The 25,424-nt window shown below is 40.4% G+C and overlaps 1 protein-coding gene across 1 annotated transcript in view; it reads right to left on the reverse strand.

The window, feature by feature from the left end:
* Positions 1-25,424, reverse strand: part of UNC5D (unc-5 netrin receptor D) — a 236,217-nt gene that overhangs the window by 170,544 nt on the left and 40,249 nt on the right. Inside the window, exon 4 of the mRNA XM_077760653.1 lies at positions 23,321-23,424. Within this exon, the coding sequence (XP_077616779.1) occupies positions 23,321-23,424 (104 nt within the window). The remainder of the gene's footprint in view (positions 1-23,320; positions 23,425-25,424) is intronic.

The following is a 25,424-nucleotide window of genomic DNA, read 5'->3' on the forward strand; positions in this document are numbered from 1 at the left end:
TTAACAGAATTAGATGGGGGAGATTTAACTGACCACCTTTTTTTATTCTCTAGGAGCTACCAGAGGAGCGAGGGTGAGAAATTGGATTAGATGGCATAGTCATAAAATTCTAACGAGAATCCCAAGAAATTACATAAGACAAGAATTTGCAATGTGGCCCCTTGAGAGAGTGCCAGATCACTGTCAAACACACTTAAGTGCTCTAATATTCCTGGGTGGATAACACAGAAACAGAAAAAAATACATCACTGTTTCTTGCGTGTTAACATGACTTAGCTTTGCCTTGTCCTCGGCTCCAGGTATAACTAGTCTGGACAACCCAAGTCAGTGTCAAAGGAACACAACACTATCCATGAAGTAAGTCTTATTTTCTCAGATCAGGGCCACTCCGAATGTGCATGAGTGACCACTAATCCCTGATCATACACTGACATACATAGCAACTGGGTGGCTCAGTCAGTTAAGCGTCCGACTTTGGCTCAGGTCATGATCTCGTGGTTTGTGGTTCAAGCCCCGTATTGGGCTCTGTGCTGACAGCTCAGAGCCTAGAGCCTGATTCAGATTCTGTGTCTCCCTCTCCTCTGTTCCTCTCTGCTCACACTTTCTCTCTCTCTCTCAAAAATAAATGAACATTAAAAAAATTAACAAAGCAACTGCAAGTAGGGGAAAAATAAAACATGCAAATCAAAAAAAACAACAAAAAAATAAGTGTCTGTGTATGGTCCAAGTTGCTGAAGTAAAATCTTAATCACCAAATCCATTTTCATAAAAAAGCATTTCCTGTGTGAAGTAGGTAAAGTCCAGTATAAAAAGTTCAGAGTTCACCTACTGTCAGGGAAGCAATTTATTAAACTCATTTCACTGGATTTATTAATTTCAGTTCAGAAAATAAAAGACCAAATTAAAGCCTTTCCACATATAAATATCCATTACATGTATTTTTTAAGTTTTTAAAACATTTATTAATTTTTGAGAGACAGAGGGAGACGTAATGTAAGCAGGGCAGGGGCAGAGAAAGAGGGAGACACAGATTCTGAAGCAAGCTCCAGGCTCTGAGCTGTTATCCCAGAGCCCAATGTGGGCTCATGAACCCACACTCATGAACTGTGAGATCATGACCTGAACTGAAGTTGGACGCTTAACTGACTGAGTCATCCAGGGATCCTCTTTTTTTTAAATGGGGAAAAAAAAAAAGGTTACCAGGTAAGAAAAGATTCTAAATAAATAATTCAATTTTAAAAAGGAAATGAAAAGGAAGGGAAAACAAACATATAAGTTTACAGATACCCCAAAAGACAACACAATTCTGGGTCTAGGCATCATATGATTACTTCATTTATAATCTCAACACTTTTAAGACTCAGAGGGGAACTAACTGAAGATTGTGATAAACAGACAATCCATTAGAGCACAGAGGTCAAAGCTGTGTGCTAGAATTTGTATTCACTTTTGTGAAATGAAAGCATTCCCTTTTTTGAATCATGGGAAGAATGAGCGACTCAAAATACAGGAAAGTGCTCACGTTCAAGTAGCTTTCTACTCTTTGATTTAAAACAACAGAAAACACTGCCATCATTATTTAGTGGGGGAAGAAATGGTTCACTATTGAAAGGGTGCTGGGAGTTTGGGAGAAAAATGGCAAACACAAAAGGTACAGGTTAGAGGCTCTAGACGGAAATTGTACCACAGGTCTGCTCCCTATCTCTGCACCAAAGAGACCCCTATGAATACCCACCTGGAGGATAGAGCACCTGACAGGAACTTGTCTGTGTTTGCATCTGAGATTGATTTCTTCATCTGTAGAGTAGGAGTTGGACAACTCTGGATGATTATAATTCTATCCAGATTTGACAATCCCTAATTCTAAGAGATAGACAGATAATCTCTAGAAGGGGCAACCCTGTTGGAAATTTCTAATTATTCTATCACAAAGAATAAAGCTCATACTGTGAAAGAGCATTAAGCCAGCTTTCATGGTACTTATGGTAACAAGCTTGTTCCTTATTCCCTTCATAAACCCAACTAATTTTTGAACCTATAAAACTTACTACTCTAGGGTTATGTAGTACCTAGTATTTTAATACCTAATCTATTTCCAGGAACAGTAAGGACAGGATTTTGTTTTTTATTTTTCAAGACATTGTTTGTTGAGCTGCAAAGTTTCTAAGCTTCTGTACTAAGGGAAAGAAGAAAAGTCAAAAAGCAGACACAGTACACATCTCTCTGATTCTACACTGGACATGTACACTTTTCATTCTGACACCTTGAAGTCAGGACAGGTTTTATAGTTGATAACATCTTAAAATTAAAAAGTGACCTTTTTTCAGTGGTATACAAAGTAATGGGTCTTCTCACAATTGATGTCATCTTAAAGTCTATGAAATATGGTATTACCTGTCACATAAAGACCAAATGCACACCTTTCTTCAAAAAGAGAGAGAGAATACAAAAGGAGAGTATATTATTTTTATAAAGTACTATCAACTGGAGAATGCCATTTGCAATTTCCTTCAATGATGAAATTGGAAACCTTGGGTTATTTTCCGCAGAAACAAAAGGGCTGGATTTTGCTACGTAAAGACAACTGCCTCCTCAGGCAGAAGACCCACACCACGTACTATAAATTATTCACCAGGGCAAAAGACTGCATGAATGCTAGGAGGGGCATGCTGACGAATTAATACAATAAAGATACCCAGGGTACGCTAAGAATCAGCAACCACTTTGCTCCTCTGTCACTGCAAGATGATGAATCAAACAAATTACGGCAGAAATTACGAGATTAATTAAGCCAGGTGATTATGTCTGAACGTTATTGTTCGGAACTCGTAACTCTACCTTAAAGGTCATGGGTTTTACTCTAGAGGGTGTGTATGAAGCTGGTAAGATGAATTAGGGATGAAGAGGTTAGTATGACAGAACTAATGGAGAGCTTTTTTCACTTCTTTTTATTTTGGTTTAAAGATACCAGAATAAATTTGCTCACACCTGCCCTTAATTTAGAAAGATGAACATAGTTATCATCTTTCTAACCATTTCCTGGTGGATGGGTGTCGGAGGGTAAGTGGGAGTGGGACATCAGTTTCTATGGATATAGAATTAGCCCACACTAGGTTATGAGTACTGAGTATTCACCAACATGCTAAGAGCCAGTCTGTAGAATCTGACTACGTGAGTTATATCTCTAGTACCAACAGGTCAGATGTCTGGGTGAACACACAAGCAATTACAAACCAGCAAGGCAGTTTCATATAGAGATCTGGGCTCTACATGTATATGTAGGTTTGCCTGATAGGTATTATCCTGAAAGCATTTGAACTCGTACAGAGCAATAATGAAATATCTTTGGCTAGCACACTGAGGATGTCTGGATGATACATATTCGTAGTCAGTGCTCTAGGGAAAGTAATAGCAGCACAGCAAGTGGAAATTGTACCTTGCTAGCTCTGCTTTAATCATTTTCAAGCACTCCTATCTTTCCGATGGCTTTGAACCCAAATGAGCTGAAGGCTACATGTGCCCTGCTATAAACGCAACACCTTACAGAATCTAATTAATCATTTTCATTCATTTCTAGCCTAGGAGCATGGTTTCCATGGTTTACCAAGCACCATAATCACATATATGCATATAGCTAATCAGAGTTAAATTCCAACGGGAGGTTCTATTTTAATCTTTCGGTTATAATTACAATTTGAAAGCAAGTCCTATGCAAAACACAAATGGATATTTTTTAAAGGATTTCTAAGAGTATGATTATTAATTTGGCACTTATATGCTACTGAGAGTAATGCCTAGAGTTTATGCTTTGAGACTTTCTTAAACATGGAGATTTCCTTCTTTGCATTTTTTTTCAACTGAGTAGCCCAAGGGAGGAAGTTCCATGTGGTATTTTGCAGACACAGTGGAACATGGGGTCAGCTGCCCCCTTACTGCATATGGTTCCCATTAGTATTAAAGAGAATGCCACACATACATCAAGAGGAAAAAGAGACCCCACAGGTTCTAAACCACAGCTGAAAGACAGCCCTGCTATCTGCCAAGGAGCAATTTAATTAAACTCTTATTTATTGCCACTCACTCCAGCTTCATGGATTTCAGAGAACAGCAGCAGCACCCGTGTTTGCTTATTACAAAACCAACCCTGCTTACTTTCAACGGGGCTTTTAGATCAATAATCATTGAGATATATATTGCACACTCTGACTTGAGAAGTGAAGCTGGTATGTCTTCAATGAAAAATGAAACACACTTATTGTATTTGTAACTAATGTTCCTTAAAAGTAAAGCAAATATTGATATTCCAGGCACACATAAAAACCAAGATCTATAACTAAGTGTGTAAAATGCACACTGCATGCATTCAATAATCATACTCCATTTTCAATAACAGGAAACAAGGTACAATGACTGCCATAATTCACCAACCCCCCCTTTTATTTTCCTCCAGCAAACACCACATTGTTTTATTACAATATAGCAATCTTGCCATATTACATTTTACAGTATGTGTAGGAGAACCATAAATACACTAGCCCATCTAAAATATGCACCAATGACTCTCCCCGCTTTAGTGATCCTTCCAACTTTGCTTTTTTATGTGGATTTCACATTTTGTTGATGTGTTTGCAATGAAATCAGTACTGCCCAGAAGAGAAATTATTTTACATTTCCATTAAAAGCTACAGTAGTAAATAAACCATCAGAGTTTATGTAGATATCCACTAGAACACCGAGGAGAGCCCATTAAAGTGCCAAATCCTGTGTTAAACATTTGATAAAAGAGTATCTGAAAGGCACATTCCTAACATTTTTTTCAAGTGATAGAGTTTTAAAGATATTTTATAATACTGTACCGACCTCTGCAGAACACTCAAAAATCAAGAGAAGTTTATGTGTGTCGGTAAAGCAGCTGTACAGCACACATCAAGGCGGGAAAGGAAACGGTGATGGTAGAAAATAGAAGACTATCAGAGACTGAAGTTCACAGACTGCTGGCTTGAAACACACACGTACTCAAAATAAGCATGTAGTCGATTACAATAATTAAGGAGTGATAAATAATAATTAACATTCTCGTAATTGAAAAGGCCCTATTTTAAAGAATAAATCAACAAGGACATTTAATGCAGTCAAATACATATATGGAATGTGGCTCAAAACAGCTGGCTGACTGTGGAGAGGGAGGAACCGCAGCAATTAGTTAATTTGGAGATACTGTGAATGGTTTTTAGATGCCCAGGTTTTCCCTTAAAGAAACATGCTTGCAGTTAATAAGGGAATGTGTGTATGTGCCAAGCAGTGTCCCAGTCATTCTTACATACTTCCTCTCATTCAAATCCTAGAACAATCCAGACGTGGACATCATCACTACTTTCATTCCTGCCAGTGAAGACATCAGCTTAGGGAAAGGAATTTGTCCAAGATCACAGAGCCAGTGATTGTCAGAAGGAGGATGTGATTTCTTGTCTGCTGATCCCAAAAGCTCAGACCTTCTACGTCAAATGAAAAAGCAAAACAAACATCATGAGTCATGCATGTCGTGAATGAATGATACACGATATCAATCTTAAAGGCAAATCACAGTTCACTCATGTAAAAAGGGTCTGAACAAGTTTGTGGGCTCTGTTCCACATGACATTCTTGTGGCTATCTACACAAACTCTGATGTGCAGCTTTTAATGCAAATATAAAATTATTTCTCTCCTGAGGGCAGTGATAATTTCATTGCAAGCTTGTCAACAAAATGTTGAGAGAGGTATTCCTGAAAGTGAGAGTAACACATGAGAGCTGGTCAAAGAACTAAAGGAATCTTCAACTTCTGCGTGGACTCTAGATGGTCGCCACCACTGTTCTCCACCAGCCTTTTGTGAAAATGGCGACCTACGTCATTAATTCACAAAATGCATCGCCCATAATGACTTTTTTTTTTAGTTCTCAAAATGAGAATAACATGATGAATTCATTATAATGCAATGTTTTTTTTTTAAAAATGTGCAATTCTTAGATTGTGTGTTGTTTTTAAATGTCCTTTTCCCGATGGAATAATGGTATGGAAAATGGCTGTTATTACATCTTCACATCCTTCCTTGACCAAAAAAAAAAAAAAGAAAACAAAACCAGTTAGAAGTTGGCAACAATCAGTCAGTCCCTCTTCTTAGGGAGGGATGAGGGGAGTAATTTTACTAAGTCTGTGAATTTATGAAGTCTGGGAGCCATTCACTGATCTGAAGGAGAAAGGCCAAGGAATGGCATGAACCCACTACCATGCAACTCAAATGAATAAAGGGAAAGCAAAGAAGAGGATGCTGAAGGAGAGAGGAAGGGAGAAAAACAATTTTGGAAAAACTCAGGCATGAGGGAATAATGAAGTCATCAAAAAAAATAATAAAAATAAAATAAAATGTACGCTTTGGGTGTTCACAGCACATTCTCCGTTCCTGAGCCCAAAGTAATAGAGATTTTACTCAGCCAGAGAAAGTAATAAGGGGAACAAACAAACATAAAAATGACTCAAAACTTGACACATTGGATGTATTGACCAAGTGCTTCCCTGTCTTAGCTTGTGATTGGTCTGTCAGCCACTATGGAGAACATAGAGCTGGCTATCACAGCACAGGCAGCGAGAAGAAATTACCATCCAAGAGGCATGGGGGAAGTGATAATTTATCCTTTTTGCTGACTCTATCACTTAGAGCTTAGATCCATTAGTCATATTGATTCTGGATCTTCCACCTTGACTCGTACAGAGGATTTCCAACAACAAAATCAAGTTGTTCACATTCTTCACTGTTTTACTTTGAAAGTAAATGGATTTGTCACTGAGAAAACATGGTTCCAATAGTTGCTACGTCCCTAAAATCGAGAGAGACCATGATCACTTGGAAAGAATGCAGTAGCCCTGACTGGAATATGATGAGCTCTTACAGTTAAGGAGGTTGAAGGATGAAGTTGAACCACATGCACGGTTTTAGGAAGAGGGAATAATGGAAGCAAACCTCAACATGACCTTATGTCCACAACATGTTACATACAGTGGGAGAGTAACACGGAGGCACAGCTAGTTCCTCAAACTTGCTAGTGGTATGCTACGGACAAAGAGGAAAAATAAAAACAAATAATAAAACATTAATAGATTCCATCGTCTAATCCTACGATAGCCAACAACTAATGACAATCTGTGCTACATGTTCAGAATTAAAGTAAATGCTATAAGATATTATCTAATTGTGGGCTCCTGGGTGGCTCAGTTGGTTAAGCCTCTGACTCTTGGTTTTGGCTCAGGTCATGGATCTCACGGTTTGTGGATGGAGCCCTGCCTAGTGCTCTGCACTGAAGGCGTTTTGCCTGCTTAGGATTCTCTCTCTTTCCCTCTCTCTGCTCCTTCCCTTCTCGGGCTCCTTCTCTATATCAAAATAAATAAGCATTAAAAAATATATTTAATTTAAGTCAATCTTCACAGCATCCTCATGAGACATTATTATCCCATTTTGCACATGAGGGCCCTGAAGTTCAGAAAGGTTACAGAATTAGCCCAAGATCATGCAGCTAAGAAAAGGAGTGGCTTGGATTGAACCACCCCAGCCTGACTTATTATTCCAAGATACAGGTTTTTAGTAACACGCTGTTGGTAAATAATACCACCTTTGGATTTTAAGAGACCTTCAAAGGACTGTTTTTTCCAAAACCTTGCCTTTCAAGTAGGAAAGGTAACAGCTCCATTTAAAGAAACTCTCAAGGGCTTTAACTTTCCTAGTTATGAGGTTGAGAAGAACTCCTCTTCAACATGTCATATTTCCTCTACAGTCATGGCAAGTGGAGCTATGTGTGAATGTGGACATCTTGGGTTTTGAAGGGATCCTCCCTCCAGTGGAAACTGAGGCAAACGCTCCAGGAATATGTTGTTCTCCCTGCTGTCCACCTTTTGGGGTTGTCAGCAGACTCCCTGCTTTGAGCTGACTTCTTTCTGCAGGCTGGTGGCCCAATGGGATTCATCCATGGTGTACATTATTGAGCGACCAGTTTAAGGCCACGGATGCAGTCTACAGTTGTGCAATGTGGCTTCTTTCTTTTCTTTTTGTCATGTGAAGCAAATTGGACCATCTGAGGAGTAGAGGCAGAGTAGAGACAAAGACCTCTCTGTAGGGAACAGAGTTATACCTGCCTGACTCACTGAGTTCCTCATACCAATTTTCTCTTCATCCATCTCTTCTTGCACATATTCGTCTCATCCTTCACAGTCCAGCTCATGCCCACCCAATACATGTAACTCCTTGATTAATCAGCAAAATCTATAATCATCTTTGCTGGAGCTTTCTGCCTACTCCTTTCATTTAAGCATTCCCTTGACATATATTTTCTGAGTGCCTATGACATGCCAGGCTCTGTGCTAGGGGCTGGCTATAAAGAGATGAATATGGCATGGTTTCCACTGCCTAAATGTAATCACAGGCCAGCAGGCATATGTTAACAGTTATCCGTTGACATGAGCCTCAATCCAATAAAAAATTATTGAGCACCTTCTCTATGGCAGCCAGTGTATTAGACACTGTACATAGCATTTTAGGGAGATTCTAAACTATACCAAGCTGTGTCTCGGGGATTCTCGACTAGGAGTGACATTTGGCAATGTCTGGAGACACTTTTGGTTGTCACAAAAGGGGGTGGGTGAGGGTGCAGATGCTGCTAGATTCTAATGGGTAGAGGCCTCTACCCATCCCGCACAGAGCAGGGCGCCCCCCCCCCCCCCCCACCCCCCCGGCCACGGGGNGGAGTATGAGGCCCCAAATGTGAAGAGTGATGAGGCTCAGAACCCTCTGTTCTATACTCCTCTGGGTCTGAGTCAGAGTTAAGTACTGAGTGACCATCACCAGAAAAGAGAATTATCTCTGATGAAAGCTGTCCTCAATTGCCTCGGGGATCTATCGTGACTTTCGGCGGCCAGAAAGTCAATAGAAACCAGGAAACTCAGGGATGAAAACCCAGTAATAAGAGCGTGATTAGGCCCAGGCACAGAAGTGAATGCGAGGCAGATTTTAGACTTTAAAGCAGGCAAATCAAAGGAATAATGGTCCCTGCACTCTAAATGTAGGAGGTAAGGCAAACCATAACAGCACGAGGGGACTTGACTGAATATGCCCAACTGAATACATGCATGCAGAGTGAAATCAAATGCAAAGGGTAATTGAGACAATGGGGAAAGGGTAGAATGTGAGGAGAAACTCACTTCACATGATGAGTTGCAGAGGTAATCTGAGAGAAAACAAAAGCTCTTTCCACAACTGTGGTTCCAAAGAACCTTTGAGAGGATATCCACATTGTCTGGATGAAAAGATCCTGCCTCTTGGAAACAATAATGACAACACTCCACTGTCCTTTGTCTGCCCTGGAGTCAGACACCAGGCTTTAGTGAAATACCGTAACAATGTGGTAGAGCTTGAAAAGCCAGAGCTTTGCTCATGCCTCTAATGGGCTCAAAGTCCCTGGCAAATGGAAGGATCTCAGCACATTTAATGGAAAATGTGAAGGAAGTACAGAGGAGGTAAAGGTCACCTCAAAGGCTTTGTCAAAGAGTCTGGGAAGCTCATGCTGAATACAAAGGTGAAGGGCTAGTGCCGGGACATCTACTGACATCAAGATCCTTGACCCCTCTCTTCAGCAGCTACTTGTGTTCTCAATCAGGGAAGGGTAGGGCACCATTTGGGAAAGCCGTGTAGTGAGAATGAACTGAGTCGAGGCTACCATGCTTGGAGGCCCCAGAATCAAGCCTGCATAGACGTCTGCACTTCCAACACCTCCTCCTGTCAGCAGAAATGACAAGAGAGTTTGGAAAGACACGTCTGCTACTTGCTGAGGCGATGGAGGTGGGGACAGTGGTCGTGTGGCATGGTACTGTTAAAAGCAGGCTTCTGCTGTGGATTTCCTATTCTCATCCTTGAGACTTTTCTGCAAGTTCACAATTATTTACAGACAAGGCGATTTTAAACAGTGCCAAAAATGACATAGACATGTCATTTAAAACTTCCTCCAGCCTTCCCTGTTGCAACCTCATTAATGGGTCCTTGAACTAGAAAACAATATGGACACTGAAGAAACAGACAAACAAGTCAATCTGGTATCTCCCTTCTTTGATTCAAATCCTTCAGGGGCTCCCTACCACTTATAAGCAAAAAAACAAAACAAAACAAAAAAAAACAGTTTCTCAGCATGGCAAACAAGGCTTCCTTGGATCCGACGCCTGCCTACCACCTACAGTCTCTACACCATGATTCTTCTACTTGTTCCTTAGGCTCTCTCAGAAAACAGTAACTACTTCCTGGCCAACCATGCTGTTTCATGGCTGTGTGCTTTTGACCATGCTGATCTTGCATCCTGAGAGTTCTGTGGGACCTTCCACTGCAATGCTGTCTTTCGTGTCCTTCAAAGACCTGTGTGGGAACTGTAGTTTGCAAAGTCCTGGTTGACCACTCTGGCCAGTAGACATAATTATGCACCTTCTATTTTATTGTTGTTAGTATTATAGATAGCACACTGTCTTAGAAGGTGGTTATTTACATATTTATTTCATTTATTGGACGCTTGAGCATCTCTCATTTATTGCTGTATGCCATCTATTAAAGTAATAAGAGATCAATGCTGTATTAGACCACCCAAGAGACCATCTATGAATCATCTTTAAGTCATGCTCTGATATCTGAACCACAAAGGTGGCCTGGCACCAAGGGGTCGGTACTGTGATGGAACAGAAAGGACTCAACATTGGAATCAGATATATCCTGCTGGAGTCTCTATTTCCTTGCTTCTCAAACTCTGGTATATGGTAAATAACAAGAGACACTGTTGGGTTATCTTAAGATTTGGGCTTTGAAACCAAAGAGAGCTAGGCCTCTTACTTCCAGAAGGACTTTGGGGAATTTACTTCACTTAAGCCTCAGTTTCCACACCTGTAAAATGGAAATGATAATTCAGCTTAGAAAATGAAATAGGATGGCATATGCTAAGTGCTTACAGCCTGGTATGTGGTCCTCTATGATAAGTAACAACAATGACCATTAATGGGGGGGTCTATTATCTTGGAAAATCAAAGAATGAACTTAAGGGCACATGAACACAATCCATCCTTTTCCAACTCCCATCTCTACTTTGAGTTTTCTTCTCCCATTAGCTTTATTATCCTTTTTTACTGTTATCTCTCTAGAGCACCAATTCATGCTGCCTATTATTTGAATGATTTAATTAAAAATGAGAATGTGGGGGAACCTGGGTGGCTCAGTCGGTTAAGCATCCGATTCTTGATTTCAGCTCAGATCATGATCTCGATTCCCGAGATCAAGGCTCGAGATGGGCTCTGTGCTGATGGTGCGAAGCCTGCTTGGGATTCTCTCTCTTTCTCTCTCTCCCTCCTTCTCTCTCTGCCCCTTCCTTGCTCATGAATGCTGTTTCTCTCTCTCAAAATAAACTTTAAAAATAAATCAATAAAAATAAGTAAAAATGAGAACATGAGTCCCTTGGCCATCAAGAAAGAGATAGAATTTTTCCAGGGAAACATATGATGTCCATTACCACAAAGTACTTTACACCTTCTAAACCCAGATTTTCAGGCAATATTTCAGGCACTGCATAGATGACAATGTTAAAAGGGAAGATTAAACAGACCACCTAGCCTCATATACAATCGATGCACCAGAGTTACCGTGCCTATCAAATATGGGGGAGATTACACAGATCTGTTCTTCTGTCTCCCCATGGTGGCATGCCAGAGCTGCCTCCTGAAGGTGATCTCCAAATGATACTGTGGAGCCAGCACATGAATCGTCAGTTTGACACTTCCCCGCACACCAAAATCAAGGTTTAAACCATCCCTTATAACTAGGAGGAGCCAGCGCTGGCAGTGCATGCACGAGTGAGGAATATAGCATGCAATTCATAAACACGTCTATAGAGATTCTGTTGCAAGGACTGACAGTCTGATCTCTAGGTCAGTACTGAGTTGACAATTAAAAGAACAGTCCCAATGTAGCTAAAGCAAAGTCAAGAAAGACTCAGTCATATTTGAACCAGAATTCACCATGGCAGGGGAGTTCTCTCTCTGTCTCTCTCTGTCTCTGTCTCTCTCTCTCTCTCCTGTAAGGTTAACTGATATACCCAAGTGGATCTGAGTTCTGTGTGGATTTCAGTGTGCAGCTGCTAAGCCAGGGTAGTGAGCCTATAATCTGTGGTGTGTGGAGTGCTACAATTCACACACACTGAAGCTCTGGGAGTTTCAGTAAGTCACTCTTTCACTAAGTGTACTTACTGCACTGAATTTAAGGTGGCTCCACAGGAGAGATCACAGCTCCTTTCGATTTTACAAAGCGGAGAAGTTCGAGAGCCGGGTGTTGCAATGAAAGAGGCCTATCTAAGATTCTTTCAGCAGGCAGAGTCTGGAACTGAAGCTAAATTGCAATAAAATCAGCTAGGTGGATCTCAATAGTACCTGCAGGCAGGTGCTTAGTCTGCAGGTCTTTACCCCATGAAGCCGAAATGGGCATGCTCTATTTTCCTAGCAGTTATGTGAAAAATCGCCCATGATGCACCTTCTAGTCTCCCACAGTTAACTACAAACAAAAAGCATTCCAGAAGGTGGCATTTTCTTCCCCGACAGACTATATGGACAGCGGTTAGGATTTGGGTGTCATTGCAAAAGATTACCGGGACAAGCTGTTACCGTAGTGGTCTGGTCGGCTGTTTCTGTTTTAATAAGGTCTGCTTACAAAACAAAGGCATTTGCTAAGTGAATCAGGAGGGTGTGTGGTGTGCTTCACAGAAGCATTAAAATCCATGCTGTCTCAGCAGGCTAGAGCTGGAGTTCTTGATTCATGTCCATGGAGCATTACTGCTGAATTACAGAACTGCAGCTCTTTATGTGGACGCCTCCCAGACTGTTTTTGCTTCTGCATAATTCAAGATATAAAGACTCTTTATTGCTGCTAAACTGTGAAAAAGGGCCCAAGACAGAGAAATAGCTCTATGCCTTCATTAGGTTAATTTAGAAATCATACATTTCCTTGCCTTATGTGTTTTTCTTTAATTTTTTTACTACTGATTGATTGATGGCTTAGCCTTCTGATTTGTTTCTCCAAACTGCTTTCCCTTGTGATCCTTTTGCTTCCTCTCTTGCTTTGAGAAACCTTAAACACAAGATGCAAATTTCATTCTATTTTTTTTTTTTTTTGAAAGGATAAAGGATGTCATTTTCTGTCAGGGGAAAAAAAAATGGAGAGCAGGTTCAAGAGCTATTCCATCAGCGGTGTTTTTGTATCCCATCAAAGTCCCCTCCAAGTTGTCACTGGCACTGAGCTACTCTGCAAAACCATCTCTAAACTTGAACACAGTGCAAATTACAATGCCATCAAGTGATGGGGTTTAATTGCAAGTGGGGAACAATAAGGCTCAGGCTTGTAATCACAGACATGAGCAACAAAATGGAGGACAAGCAGTAGGCTTGCATATGTGCACACACAGTCCTGTAGGTTTATAAATGCCACTCTCTTACTTTAACGCTTTTAGCTGTATATGCATGAAACAAGATGGTGGACTAGTTAATGACAGGCATGTATGTCACTCAGTTGGTACTCAGCATGCAATGTCTGACACATAAAGAGGCTTCATCAGGTGGATTTAAAGAGAACAGGTTCAGAAACCAGGTTACTTGGTTTCAATTACTGGCTCCATCATTTAGTAACTCTGCCCTCAAGTAATGTGCTTCACCTGTCTGTGCCTCAGTTGCCTTATTTCTAAAACTGGCAGGTTATTAGCATCTACCTTGGAGATCTGTCGAAAGGATTCAATGAATAGTGCCTGGCATAGAGTGCATATAAATAAGTGTTAGCTATACTGTAGTTTCTGCATTAATTTATATATGGAATAAATGACTCTACAGAGTCATTGCATTTTGAACTCTCCAAAAGAGAAATTAAGAAAGCAGCCTCATTTGCCATTGAATTAAAAAAAAAAAAATTATAATGGCTAGAAGTAAACTTAACCAAGGAGGGGAAAGACCTGTACTCTGATAACTATGACACTGATGAAAGAAACTGAAGATGACACAAATAAATGGAAACTATACCATGCTCATGGATTGGAAGAATATTGTTAAGATACTATTCAAAGCAATCTATATTCACTGAAATTCCTATCAAAATATCAATGGCATTTTTCACAGAGCTAGAATATATAAACCTACAATTTGTATGGAATCCCAAAAGTCCTCAAGTAACCAAAGCAATGTTGAGAAAGAAAAATGAATTTGGAGGCATCATACTTCAAGATTTCAAACTATACTACAAAACTATGGTAATCAACACTAGCACAGAAACAGACACACAGATCAATGGAAGAGAGTAGAGTCCAAAAATGAACTCAAGCTTACATGGTCAATCTTCACCAAAAGAGGCAAGACAACAGGAAAAAGACAGTCTTTTCAATAAATGATGTTGAGAAAACTGGACAACTACATGCAAAAGAATGTAACTGGACCAGTGTCATATACCTTATACAAATATCAACTGAAAACGGATTAAAGACCAAAAGCCATAAAATTCCTCTAATAAAACCTAGACATCAAGATGGACATCCATCTAAGCTATATATATATATATTTTTTTATCTGTCTCCTTAAACAATGACCGAAAAAAGCAAAAATAAACAAATGAGACTACATCAAACTAAAAAGCTTTTGGACAGCAAAGGAAACTGTGAGCAAAATGAAAAGACAGTCTACTGAATGAGAGAACATGTTTGTTAACAATATAGCTGATAAGGGGTTAATGTCCAAAATATATAAAGAGCTCACACAACTCAACATCAAACAAAACAAAATAAAACAAACCCAAAAATGTAATCCAATTTAAAAAATTGAAAAGAGGACCTGTGTAGGCAGGTCTTTTGCCAAAGGAGACACAGATGGCCAACAGGCACATGAAAAGATGCCCCCCACCACTAATCAATGCAAATCAAAACCATAATGAGGTACCACCTCATCCCTCTTAGAAAGGGTATTCTTTAAAAAGACAACAAATAACAAGTATTGGCGAAGATGTAGAGAAAAGACTATCCTCACCTACTGTTGGTAGGAAGGGAATATGGTGCAATGACCAGGAAAAAAGTATGGAGGTTCCTCCAAAAATTAAAAATAGAACTACCATATCATCCAGCAATTCCAGTTGTAGGTATTTATCCAAAAAAAAAAAAAAGAAAGAAAACATTTTTGAAAAAATATTTGCACATCTATGTTCACTTCTATGTTCAGCATTATTCACAGTAGCCATGATAAGGGGGCAACCTATGTGTCCACCAATAGATAAATGGATACGTAAGATGTGGTATATTTATATACCCAATGGAATGTTACTCAGTCATTAAATAAAACCTTGCTATCTGCGATAACATAGATGGACCCAGAAGGTATTATACTAAGCCAAGTAAGTCAGAGAGAGAAGGACTAATACTCTATGATTTCTCTTATAGGAGGAATCTAAAACAAACAAAAAAAACCAAATGAACAAACAAAACAGAAACAGACTCACAGATATGGGGAATAGTCTGGTGCTTGCCAGAGGGAATGGGGTTGGGAGGAAGGGCAAGATAGAGGAAGGGGATTAAAAGATACAAACTTCCAGTTATAAAATGAATAAGGCAGCAGGAAGCGATGTACAGCATAGGGAATTTAGTTAATAATACATAACACCTTTGTCTGGTGACAGATGGCAGCTAGATTTACGGGAGCAATCATTTCCTAATGTATATAAACGCTGAATCACTATGTTGTATACCTGAAACCAATAGAATATCGTAGGCCAAATACAGTTCAATAATAACAGAGATATTGCTTTATTTGCCAACCTACAAACTGTAGCTTTAAGAATCCAATGAGTCAATATATGAGAAAATCTCTGTAAATTTTAAAGTGATAAATTTAAGAGTTTATTACTTTTAATGTGTACCACATGGCAGTTGTGTGAATATTCATCCATTAAGTTACAAATGCTTGCCAGGTATCTACTATAGCCCCAGGTGCATTTGTGTTATCTGCTAAAGGGGGTGGGAAAGGACACTGAAAAGCATAATTTGCATTTGCTATTGTGAGGGGAATTACCTTGAGGAAATAGGACATACAATCATGAAAAGTTAAACACAAGAGGAAGGGGGGAGAAAAACAAAACAAAACAAAACATTCCAAGCAATGTGCTATGAAAGTCACCAGGGGAGGGAGAAAATGCTGTCATTCCTGGAGCAGTCCACACCAGTTAGGTTAGGGGTCTCTAAAAAAGAGACACCAGCATCAGCTGGGATGGCCAGGGTAGAAGTGGGGAAACCCACTGTGTGAAAACGGATCCTCTGAGACTGTGCGTGCTACAGGTAGATGCTGGAGGTCAAGGGCATTCCAGGCAAGAGGAACTTGGGGAGACACAGAGATGGAACTAGAAATAACAGAGACTAGTCCTTGGGAAGAAGGACACTGAGTGTGTGGAGCTAACATGGGAGATGAAGAGGGAAAAGGGAAAAAAAAAAAAAAAAGAAAAAAGCCCCCAAAACCCCAGCAGCTAATCGACCTTTGTAATCTCATCTTAAATCCCTGCCCTTGGCAATGTAATTCTAACTTCCATGTTCTACCCCCCAAGGAATAAAAAACAAGAAGAAAAAAGAAAAGAAATACAAATCAGGAGCTTCAGATATCTTCTATCATTTTCATCCTCAGTAAGGAAACAGCTTCCCAGATAAGGATAAGGTGAAAGTCAGTACATTGATAAGATTTACTTAAGGTTCCGTATTAATGATGAGGGTATTTGGGCTGTAGATGGTCACTTTTTAAATAACTCAGATTAACTTCATTTTCCCATCTCTCTTACAATAGCAAATTTTTTTTTGGGTAGAAATGTTTTTAGAGAAGTAATTTACTGGTACTTAATTACTAGTATTTAACCAATTCAACATTCTCTTTTCTTAAGGGTCCATTAGGTTTCTATTACAATATTATACATTCTAATCAAATGTGGCTTTCTGCAAAGGTCCTCATTGTCAGTCTCCTCAAAGCAAAGTTTATCTGGACTATTAGACATTCTCTCTGCTTTGGCTGCACCAAATTAGATCAATTATTTATACCTGAGGTCCATTGCTTCAGAACTTGGGCACCTCACTTAACATTTCTCTTGTGAATTATTAAGAGTCTTATTTTTAAAATAAAGTCCTCATTTCATAGTCTGTTTGATTGAGGTTAAACACAATAGTCTAGTGATTCTTGTATTAAACAGTTCAGTGTCATAAGATTCTCTCCTGGGCTTTATGGCAATTAACACATACGAAACAAATGAACCTTTCATTAAGAATACTCTCACAGGGGATAAGGGCAAAGGGCTTCTGACTTAAAAAATGTCTGGCACCAGTCTGGGCAGAATTATTAACAGGAGTCAGAGATAGTATGTGGATTCTACTGTTTATACATCAAGGATAATTAGAAATATGAAAAGGGCCTTAGAGTTTTCTAGTGCCCCTCCTTATTGTACAGATATAGAAAAAAGATATCAACATCCCATAATGTCAGCCCAGAGTGACTTGCTTTGTTCCAAAGGCCACTTTGAGGTATTGTTCAAAGGCATCCTTAAAGTAGTAAGACATGGTGGATGCATGTCGAGATTCTTGAATGCAAATAATAAACTCTGCTCCAGCTTGTTCATGCAGGAAAGGAATTTATTTAAAAAATATTAGTAGTAGCCAAAACCTCCAGGAAGACCAAAGAGCCAGGCAAGCAGCCAGGGACAATGTGCAACCATGCCGTAGGGAAAGGGACAGTCACTTGACAATACCCTGTCAGTTCAAAGAACATGACTCTGCTCCCTTCTCTACCCCATCTCTGCAAGAACACCAGGCTACCAGGGCTTACCCACAAAGAAGATTAAACAATGTCGTTGTTGTTGTTTGTCTTTTACCTTAGAAAAGGGAGACATAAAAAAATTTTTAAAAATCCACAAATATTAGAAAGAATGTCAAATGATCTACCAAGTGTACCAAAATTAATTAGAGCTTCTCAAAAAAACCTTGATTTCCACCTGGGCATCTGGAAAGGATCTCCTTCCCCCAAACCCCTGTCTTTACCAGCCCCCTTCACCAACAACCCCTAACAATAATATGGCTTCCAATATTTTTACGACACAGTTTATGAAACAGAAAATACATTCCTTCATTCCACTCTTGGATCCTCCTCTTGTTATACAAGCATCCCAACCTAGTGATCAGTCAATGACAAAACCGATTTGGCATCCAGCAGAAAGAAGGGAACCTTCTCCTTGCCCACAGTGCATTGACTAAGGCCTCTGACCTTCTGGAGTTTTCTAATTCCAGCAGGTCATGACTCCTTAGTGAGATTAAAACAAGAATAGTGCCTGGCCTGCAATGGCTCAAGGCTGGAATCTGTCAGTTGCTTAGCTTTCGGGCCTTAATTCTCAAAGACACTGAATTATTTTGAGTAGGATGTTTACCTTGATGTGAGCAGAATTAGCCTTAGACACTAAGCCTTTATGGCAAGTTTTATTGTCCAAGGCAAATATAACCTGTTAAGATTTACAGGCTTTATTAACAGCAATAACCATTTTATAGCCAACATCAGTAAATCAGGGTTTATTGAGAACTCTACAATTTTAATCTGTGGAAAACCATTAAAATGTCAGATTTTCATTGGACATAATTTCTAACTTTTATGAAAGATAGATTTTCCATTTAATTGGGGAGTATAAAAAAGTGCAGTGTGGGATAATGAATTGTTTTGAAAAGAGCCAATTGGTTTTAGCTAAACAACAAGTGTCAAACACTAAAGTTGCTATCTTTAGTTAGAACTGTACCAAGGTTAAGGTTATAAGTAAGTGCAGTGACAGAATGCTCTAATATATTCAAGTATAGGATGAGCTCATGAAGTTTAGGAAAAGTTCAATTATCATCTGTTCACACTGTAGGTATTTTGGAAAGAGTGTGTGACCTGTTATTTCATACAAACCAATGTGCAAATGAGTCTGGTAAGAATCTTCAAATTCATATGCTACTTTTCAGAAAGTGTTTTTACTACTACTAATACCATTCATAAGATTCTTCAATGGTGTAAGCAAAGTGCAGAAACACAGATACTCACCAGCTTCTGTCAATAACCATATATGTCTTCCATGTGATAGATTAAAAGAGAGGGAAGCAGAGAGCTTTTGATACATGTCTGAAGTGACAACAGGGGGACCAGGCTGTAGAGCAAAGGTCATGTACAGTTTGGGGTGAGGAGGGATGGTCTCAGCAGTACACTATTTTTTCATAGGCCTGAAAATGTGTCAGATATCACAAGAGTCTCTGTTTTAATCTGGTTCTCCAACCACCAGGCAGCCCTTCATCTTTGCTAAGAATTAATGGTTTGTGAAGCTTTATAAAAGACTACAATAAAAAGGAAGAAATCGCAAATAATGTCTACTATTTATTTGGTACTAAAGACTATTTTGCATATTCTTGTTTCCACTCCCCCTTCTTTGTCTCACAGCAATCCTACAAGGAAAATATTGTTCCTATTTCTGGATGAGGAATAGGAGGTTCAGGGTGGCTAGTAAATTGCTATTGGTCACAGCATTGGGGAGTGTGGTCAGCGTTTGACCCTTCATGACAATGAGCTCTGTCATGGCCATGGCCAGATACAGGAAAAATTGTAGTGATGGTAGAGATTACCCTGGGGTCTCTCATCTCCCCTTTCATATGCCCCCTTTTCTCCTCCTCCATGGCCTCCTCCCTGCAACTCTGGAAATCCTATACCTTCCTAACACCTAGGACAGCATCAAACCCAAGCCCTTGGGAGCAAAGAGGCTCTAGAGATGCCCCACCCCAGGCTCCTTGTCCTCCTGAGCTCCCAACACCTTTATTTTCTTCACTGTTCTATTCTTTGTTTCACCACCAGATTACTTATTTCAAACAAAAGAACACAGAATTTACAGAAAGTGTAAGATTGGCATATTTGCTAGAAGAAATGTGAATTTCTTTTTTTTTTTTTAATAGTTTACTGTCAAGTTGGTTTCCACATAACACCCAGTGCTCATCCCCACAGTGCCCTCCTCCATGCCCATCCCCCCTTTTCCCTCTCCTCCATACCCATCAGTCCTCTCTATTTTTAACAGCGGAAAGTCTGGAGCATAGCAAACAGATATGTTACCACTGCCCTATGGGCTCCCAAGCTTCAGAAAGCTTGGGGGAAACTAAGTGAACCCACAGTCTCATCAAAAACAAACAAATAGTAGAGAAGAAAAAGAGATCTGAGTTTTTAGAATGGCTTCCTACTGATCCAAAAGTGTGGACAAGTTTGTACAAGATGGACATGAAAATACCTAGAGCTTTCTAGCATCTCTTGCAAATCAAGTGAAATAACATAGAGAAGGAATGCTTGGGTGGCTTAGTCTATTAATCATCCGACTCTCGATTTTGGCTCGGGACACAACCTCACGGTTCAGGAGTTCAACTCCCATATCAGGCTCCTCATTGACAGTGTGGAGACTGTTTGGGATTCTCAGTCTCATTCTCTCTCTCGGCCTCTCTCTTTTTCTCTTGCAAAAATAAATAAAGAAACATGAAATAAAAGAGAAATAACAGAAAGCACTTAACACAGTACCTAGAACATGGGGACATCTATAAATGGTAGCCCTTCCCATACCTGCACAAATCCCCTTTTGTGGTCAACAGATGAATTAGTTGCCAGAAAAGTCCAACCTTAAGGAGAGAGGACAATTGTACATGTCATGAAAAAAAGACTTGGACTTGCCCCCAAGATGCCTCTCAATGTGCAAAGGAGGAGGTCTCCTAGGCCACTACAGGGCAAAACCAGTGGACATGCCAGTGGCCCTGCCAGTAACAACCCCTTCCAGTGATGATCCCATGGCCCCACAGGAGGCAGGCATCAAGGGAGCCATGTGGTGGAGAGGGAGGAACATTCCCGCTCAAGGAAGGTAATGGATGCTGTTTTACAGTGACAATTACAGCACTGATCAAGTTCCAAACACAGTTCCTATCACCGCCACCCTGGAGAGTCCTTAGCTAACTATAGGATCCTCCCTCGACCGTGAAGTCAGAAAGCATAGTGATGCACTCTTGCAGATCAGGAGACAGCATGACAGGCACAGTGGACGTCTCTACCACAGGAGACCCCAACCTGGGCAGGGCATGTACATTTTCCCTTTCCTTCTCTATCTTTGTCCTCTCTCTCAGCTTTCTTCTGTCATTCTGCCCTCCTATCAGCAAAAACACAGATGCAATGGTAATAACCACCATGGAAGCTATTGCATGCTAAGAGAGCTGTAAATACTGGTGTGCAGATATAGGTAGTATCCAACACATAAACTCCAAGGTATCCCTGGTGTTGGGAACTGGGATGCTTTCTTGCATTAAGATGATGCTATAAACAGTTGTCAGGGCTCCACAATAGGCTATTAACCCACAAACCACTCTCCACATCCATCCTATAACACAAAATGTAGAAACCAGAGCTTTCCCTCATTCTCAGCTCAGAACATCTATTTTCAACCATTTGGTAGACCAGGCTACTCTTTGGGATGGCCCTCTATTTAATATCAGTCAGCCTGGCTCTGAGATTTATTCCTAATAACATAAACATGATTAAAATAAAGTGTCATGTGTTGTCAAGGGGAGAATAGGAAGGTGCATGGAGTTGAACAGGCCTCCCTTCCCCCCCACAGACAGACACTGGGGTTTTTTGGTTGGCTGTTTATTTAAGGTTTATTTTTTTCTGGGGGGGGTGTGTGCAAGCAGGGGGGGTGGTGAGCAGAGATAATTCAAAGCAGGCTCCAGGCTCTAAGCTGTCAGCATAGACATTGACACAGGGCTCAAACTCATGAACAGTGAGATTATGACTCGAGCTGAAGTCGGCCACTTAACCAACTGAGCCACTCAGGCGTCCCTACACAGACAGCTGTAAATCAGCGTTTTGAGATGTAGGTGGTGCCTGTAGCAAACTGCTGATGCCCAAGCTAGACTCCCGGAAGCAGTGGGGTGTCCTGAATGAGAGTGACGCGTTCCCTGTGCACAGAACGCCCTGCGGCCTCCCACCCTGCTCTGGAAACCACAGCCCACTGTGCCAGGAATGGAAAGGTAGCAAGAGAAGGATCAAAAACCTTTCTGTTTCACATTAAATACAAATCTAAAAATAAGCATTTTCCTTTCTAATCATTTCCTATCATGCATGGAATGTTCACTTTAATTTTCAAGTCTGTTTGCTTCATTTCTGTGAACCACTTGAGTTTTGAATAGTGTCCACCCAGCATGCTTCCTGTCTAAACATGCAAGTGTGTGTGTGTTTTTCCACTCCCTTTTATTTTCTCGATTCCTTTGTCCTTCCAATGACAAAATCCCACAGCAATTTTAGCGAAAATATGAGGCAAAGCCTTCTTCTTCTTCCTTTTTTTTAAAATCTCTATTTCTCTGTGAATAAACAAACTATAGCTCTAAGGACATTTTCCTAGCTTCCCACAGAAGAGCAACAATTGAACTATATCTACTGCTCAGCTCAGGCCTTCATTTATAAACTTATCATTCTATGAAGGCTTCCTTTTACTTCTTGGCTCCCCCCACCCCGTCCCCAACATTGCCTTCATAACTGTAGTACTAATTTATCAGAACATCTTTTAAGAGTGACTGAAAGATAGGAAGCCTTTGCTATGACCACAGTGTGTCGTCATTGACAATTATATTCTAATAGTATAGTAGACGTTCTAGAAAACATGCAAGGAGTAAAATCAAGAGGGACTCTGGATTCTAGACTCCCACTGTGAAGGAGACCTGTGGCTTCAGCACTTTTTATATCCCCCATGCCCAGCACAATGCCTACACCATAATAAATGCTCAGTGCATGTTTGTTCCATAAGTAAACAAAGACTCAGTACAAACATTAGTGAAACTTGGCAGTAGGGGCTCATCTCTTTCCCTGGTCACTTTTTCACATGTCAGGTTGAGCCAAGATTCAAGGTGCATGCCAGAGTGTCCCAGGTGACTGACTGCAGACACAGAGGATGCCACCTGAGTGAATCGAGGTCACCAAAATCAAGAAGACAGACCAAATCCTACTTAGGCTACCTCGCAAAAGCTTTGTGTCAACAAACAAAGTAGGCGAGAGACAACTTGCTTTTACGACTTATTTCCTTTGTGATATCTTCATCATCTTTAGCAACTGGATCCAGACAGCAAGAATGCCAGACACAGGCTCTTTTACTTCATGTATGACCACACAGGACTCGGCTCTCCCTCTGGGACCTCTTACCTCGGCAGCAGGGACTCCCTCGGGCGGCCGGCAATGCAGCACTATCATGCCTTCGATGGGCACCTCCCTTCCCTGCGGATCTTGCTCAAAGTTTTTCCGTAAATCTGCAAAAAAGAAAAAAGAAAAAGAAAAAGTGTGAGGTACGTGACAATTGGCTCTAGGGCCAGTATTCTTCACATGTGTTCCAAACACAATAATAATAGTGAGCTTAATGTCACAAACTGGGTTGACACGGAAAAGTCAGCTGGTTTTAGGAGTTCTGGAAATAAGAAAATCGTTTTCCCAAATATTCACAAGCACATGTGAAATAAACCATAACAGAACTTCCTATGCTCCATGCTAATGTGAAGGAGGAAATAGTTACCGAGGGTGTAGAAAGAAAACAAACAAACAAAAAACAATGCAACGTTTCCTGAGTCTTTGCCAACATAATCTGCTTAGCATCTGATGAAGCACTTGGCCTGATAAGTTGCCAGCCACAGCCATTATGCAGTTGAGATGCACGTGTCTGGTTTTTTTTTTTTTATTAACTGAAGAATGCATTATTAATCTGTAACCTCTGCCTTTTCCTTAACCCTCTACGGGGCTCTAGAAGATGGTAATGGAGCGAGATTACCTATTAGTTTTTATGTGTAACCAGGGAGAATGGGGCAACACTCAACCACCACAAAATCTATAACCCATCCAACCAAACATATAATTAAAAAATACAACACCCTCCAGTCAAACAGTGAGGCTGGGTGTCTGTGTAGTGCCCTTCATGGAAGGCTCGAGGCACTTTGCAAACAAGCTGCACTATTAACCTTTTACACATGGAAGGGTGGTGCCTGGGGAGGTTAATTGGCTTGCCAGTGGTCACAGTGAACATCGATGCCAGCTAGGGGGGAGAAATGCATGGAGCTTCCTGACATCCAGTCCCTGCTGTTGATAGCCAGCAAAATCTTTCCCCAGGAAAATGACACAGAGAGTTCAGAGACAAAGTGCAGCTTGAGTGCCTTTCCACTTGAGCACGTGCTTCAAGAACCAAAGTGTGAGTGGGCCTCCACATCTTTTGAGGTGTCACAACAACACCTTGATGATCTTATAGCACAGGCTTAACTCTTGCCGTCATCCGAAATCCCAGACTAGTAAGGCAAAGGCGGCTTTTACAAGTCTTTTCTTGGTGTGAATGGTCCCCCCTCCCTCCCAGACAATGTATTTTTCCTCAATTGAGTATCTCAAATTACAGGCTGTGGATTTATTGATTTAATTTTCTTTAGTGCTTACACTAACATGAAATATGTTCCCTGTAAAGAGCAGAGCTCCAGAATCAGTTACATCTTTACAAATTGTATAAATACATTAAACTTGCTTTTAGCAAGTCAGAAACACTGGATGAATAACAAGCAGAGCCATCCATGTATTCACTTTCTTCAGAATTCTAGTCTTAATGTTTTCCCTCCCAGAGGCAACTGACGCCTTTTGTCAGTAGTGCTATATATTCAGATATCTTCGGGAGTATATATGAGGCAACTGATCTTAAAAGGACTTGCTTTGCAGGCAGGGGGCAGGATATTTCTTCCCATTTATCTTCTGCCCCCCAAATCATTAAGCCAGATTCCTTCTATCCCAGATCCATACACTGCCATGGCCCTTATGATTCAGAATTTCTTTTTGTTGTTATGTTATTATTTTTCTTTTTTTAAAAATTTATTCTCAAGTAAGTTAACATCCAGTGTAGACTTGGCTTCAGGAGTAGATTCCCATGAATCATCACTGACATACAGCACCCAGTGCTCATCCCAACAAGTGGCCTCCTCAACCCTCAATTTGTTCTCTGTATTTAAGAGTCTGATTCAGAGTTCTGACTGTAAGTGTGGTGAGGGTCACCTGACTGCTGATAAACCTGTGAGTGAGGAAATCTGAATAAACCCTAGAATGAAAAATCTCCAGTTTCCTGCACCATTTGACCACACAGTTTCTTTTGGTCTCTCCCACAAGGAAGCTGTGAGTCAAAAATCTTTCCTCCAGCTGATTCATTCACTCATCAGGACTGTACTGAAACTAGTCTACCACAGAGCGTGAGTGTGACTCTAACACGAGTTTTGCGAACACTCAGTTTACT

This window comes from Crocuta crocuta, unplaced genomic scaffold, assembly GCF_008692635.1.
Source record: "Crocuta crocuta isolate KB4526 unplaced genomic scaffold, BGI_CrCroc_1.0 scaffold546, whole genome shotgun sequence".
Classification (NCBI taxonomy): domain Eukaryota; kingdom Metazoa; phylum Chordata; class Mammalia; order Carnivora; family Hyaenidae; genus Crocuta; species Crocuta crocuta.